At 60.7% G+C, this 3,976-nt stretch overlaps 1 protein-coding gene across 1 annotated transcript in view; it reads left to right on the plus strand.

Annotated features, from left to right (window-relative positions):
• The first annotated feature begins 219 nt into the window (after positions 1-219).
• ISOC1 (isochorismatase domain containing 1) overlaps positions 220-3,976 on the plus strand; it is a 40,300-nt gene continuing 36,543 nt past the window's right edge. Inside the window, exon 1 of the mRNA XM_038742567.1 lies at positions 220-525. Within this exon, the coding sequence (XP_038598495.1) occupies positions 223-525 (303 nt within the window). The 5' untranslated portion in view covers positions 220-222. The remainder of the gene's footprint in view (positions 526-3,976) is intronic.

Below are 3,976 nucleotides of genomic sequence, written 5' to 3' on the forward strand. Positions count from 1 at the left end.
TCCAATCACCGGCCTTCCCCGTCAGCCCCGCCCTCCAATCACCGCCCTCCGCCCCCCGCCCCCTTTCTTCCTCCAATCACCGCCCTCCCCCTTGCTGCGGGCGGGACCCCGGAGAGGCGTGACGCGTGACGTCGGGGGGCGTGGCGTCCCCGGGGGAGTGGGGGGTGTGTGTGCGCCCCCGGGTCCGTTGCGCAGGCGCGTTCGCGCCGAGCGGGCGGGACGATGGCGGAGGCCGCGGGTCCGTCGTCGGGGGTCCCGTCGTCGGGGGTTCCAGCGCCGGGGTCCCCGTCGGTGGCGGTGCTGTTCTGCCGGGGGGAGCAGGCGCGCGCGTGCGCGGTGGGGGTGGGCGCGGGTCGCGAGGCGCTGCTGCAGCGCGGGCTGCGGCTGTTCGGGGAGCGGGCGCCCCCGCGCGGCCGCTGGGCGCTGCAGCTCTTCGCCCCGGACTGGGGCCAGTTCGTCGACCTGCCGCCCGACTTCGTCCTCGCCGAGCGCTGCAAGCTCAGACTCCTCCCGCTACGACACACGGTAAGGGCGCCGGACCGGGCGGGAGGGGCCAATCGGAGGGGAGGGGGCGGGAATGGGGAGGGCGGAGCCAATCAGCGGAGAGGGGGCGGGGCGGAAATGAGAGGCGGAGCCAATCGGCGGAGGGGGAGCGGGGCTAACCGGAGGGAAAAGGGGCGGGGCAGGAATGAGGGGGAGGGAGCCAATCAGCGGCGAGGGGGCGGGGCCAATCAGCGGCGAGGGGCGGGGCCATCCGTAGGGGAAAGGGGGCGGGGCCGATCCCAGGCAAGGGGCGGGGCGGAATAAGGGGGTGGAGCCAATCAGCGGAGAGGGGGTGGGGCTGGAAAAAAGCAGAGGAAAAGGGGGCGGGGCCATTCGCAGGCACGGGGCGGGGCCAATCATCGGAGAGGGGCGGGGCCAACCGAAGGGAAAAGGGGCGGGACGGAATAAGGGGGAGGAGCCAATCAGCGGAGAGGGGGCGGGGCCAATCGCAGGCAAGGAGCGGGGCTGGAAATGAGCAGAGCCGATCAGCGGAGAGGGGGAGGGGCCAACCGGAGGGAAAAGGGGCGGGACCCATCCCAGGCAAGGAGCGGGGTGGGAATGAGGGGGCGGAGCCAATCAGCGGAGAGGGGGAGGGGCCAATATGAGAAGAGGGGGCAGAGCCCATCAGCGGTGAGGGGCGGGGCCAACCGGAGGGGAAAGGAGCGGGGCCAATCGCAGACACGGGGCGGAGTGGAAATGAGGGGCGGAGCCTATTATCGGAGAGGGGCGGGGGCAAACGGCGGGAAAGGGGGTGGGGCGGAGCCAATCAGCGGAGAGGGGACGGGCCCAACCGGAGGGAAAAGGGGCGGGCCAACCTGAGGAGGGTGGGTGGGGTGGAGCAAATCAGCGGCGAGGGGCGGGGCCAACTTGCGAGGAAAAATGGGCGGGGTCAATCATTGGCGAGGGGTGGGGCCAATCGCAGATGACCGGGCGGGGCGGAAATGAAGGGGCGGAGCCAATCAGCGGAGAGGGGGCGGGACCAACCGGAGGGGAAAGGGGCGGGCCAACCTGAGGAGAGGGGGCGCGGTGGAGCCAATCAGCGGTGAGGGGCGGGGCCAACTTGTGAGGGAAAGTGGGCGGGGCCAATCGTTGGCAGGGGTGGGGCCAATCGCAGGTGACTGGGCAGGGTGGAAATAAAGGGGCGGGGCCAATCAGCGGAGAGGGGGCGGGACCAGCCGGAGGGGGGGAAAAGGGCGGGCCAACCTGAGGAGAGGGGGGTGGGGTGGAGCCAATCAGCGGTGAGGGGCAGGGCCAAATTGTGAGGAAAAGTGGGTGGGGGCCACTCATTGGCAAGGGGTGGGGCCAATCGCAGGTGACTGGGCGGGGTGGAAATGAAGGGGCGGGGCCAATCAGTGGAGAGGGGGCGGGACCCACCGGAAGGAAAAGGGGCGGGCCAACCTGAGGGGGGGGGGCGGGGTGGAGCCAATCAGCGGTGAAGGGCGGGGCCAACTTGTGAGGAAAAGTGGGCGGGGCCAATCACGGATGACGGTGGGGTGGAAATGAAGGGGCGGAGCCAATCAGCGGAGAGGGGGCGGGACCGATCGCAGCCAAGGGGGCGGGGCCAACCAGAAGGAAGCGAGGGGAGAAGGGAGTGGGCGGGGCCCACCTGAGGGGAAGGGGGCGGGGTGAAATCCATTCATTCATTCATTCATTCATTCGTATTTATTGAGCGCTTCGTGTGTGCAGAGCGCTGTAGTAAGCGCTTGGGAATGGGGGGCGGGGCCCACCTGAGGGAAGGGGTGGGGCGGAATTCATTTATTCATTCATTCAGTCGTATTTATTGAGTGCTTTCTGGGTGCAAAGCACTGTAGTAAGCGCTTGGGAATGAGGGGGCAGGGCCTACCGTAGGGAAGGGGGTGGGGTGGAAATCATTCATTCATTCATTCATTCAGTCGTATTTATTGAGCGCTTACTGGGTGCAAAGCGCTGTAGTAAGCGCTTGGGAATGAGGGGGTGGGGCGGAATTCATTCATTCATTCAATCGTGTTTATTGAGTGCTTTGTGTGTGCAGGGCACTGTAGTAAGCGCTTGGGAATGAGGGGGCGGGGCCCACCTGAGGGAAGGGGGTGGGGTGAATCATTCATTCATTCATTCAGTCGTATTTATTTCATTTATTCATTCATTCAGTCAGTCGCATTTATTGAGCTCTTACTGGGTGCAAAGCACTGTAGTGAGCGCTTGGGAATGAGGGGGGGCAGAATTCATTTATTTATTCATTCATTCATCCATTCAGCCATATTTATTGAGCGCTTACTGGGTGCAAAGCACTGTAGTAAGCGCTTGGGAATGAGGGGGCGGGGCCCACCTGAGGGAAGGGGGTGGGGTGGAAATCATTCATTCAGTCGTATTTATTGAACGCTTACTGTGTGCAAAGCACTGTAGTAAGTGCTTGGGAATGAGGGGGCAGGGCCTACCGTAGGGAAGGGGGTGGGGTGGAAATCATTCATTCATTCATTCAGTCGTATTTATTGAGCGCTTACTGGGTGCAAAGCACTGTAGTAAGCGCTTGGGAATGAGGGGGTGGGGCGGAATTCATTCATTCATTCAATCGTGTTTATTGAGCACTTTGTGTGTGCAGGGCACTGTAGTAAGCGCTTGGGAATGAGGGGGCGGGGCCCACCTGAGGGAAGGGGGTGGGGTGAATCATTCATTCATTCATTCAGTTGTATTTATTTCATTTATTCATTCATTCAGTCGTATTTATTGAGCGCTTACTGTGTGCAAAGCACTGTAGTAAGCGCTTGGGAATGAGGGGGGGCAGAATTCATTTATTTATTCATTCATTCATTCATTCAGCCGTATTTATTGAGCGCTTACTGGGTGCAAAGCACTGTAGTAAGCGCTTGGGAATGAGGGGGCGGGGCCCACCTGAGGAAAGGGGGTGGGGTGGAAATCATTCATTCATTCATTCAATCGTATTTATTGAGCACTTACTGGGTGCAAAGCACTGTAGTAAGCACTTGGGAATGAGGGGGTGGGGTGGAATTCATTCATTCATTCAATCAATCGTGTTTATTGAGCGCTTCCTGTGTGTAGAGTGCTGTAGTAAGCGCTTGGGAATGAGGGGGTGGGGCCCACCTGAGGGAAGGGGGTGGGGTGGAATTCATTTATTCATTCATTCATTCATTCAGTCGTATTTATTGAGCGCTTACTGGGTGCAGAGCGCTGTAGTAAGCGCTTGGGAATGAGGGGGCGGGGCCCACCTGAGGGAAGGGGGTGGGGTGGAAATCATTCATTCATTCATTCAATCGTACCTATTGAGCGCTTACTGGGTGGAAAGCACTGTAGTAAGCGCTTGGGAATGAGGGGGTGGGGTGGAATTCATTCATTCACTCGTATTTATTGAGCGCTTAGTGGGTGCAAAACACTGTAGTAAGCACTTGGGAATGAGGGGGTGGGGTGGAATTCATTCATTCATTCAATCAATCGTGTT

Source organism: Tachyglossus aculeatus, unplaced genomic scaffold, assembly GCF_015852505.1.
Source record: "Tachyglossus aculeatus isolate mTacAcu1 unplaced genomic scaffold, mTacAcu1.pri scaffold_131_arrow_ctg1, whole genome shotgun sequence".
NCBI lineage: Eukaryota > Metazoa > Chordata > Mammalia > Monotremata > Tachyglossidae > Tachyglossus > Tachyglossus aculeatus.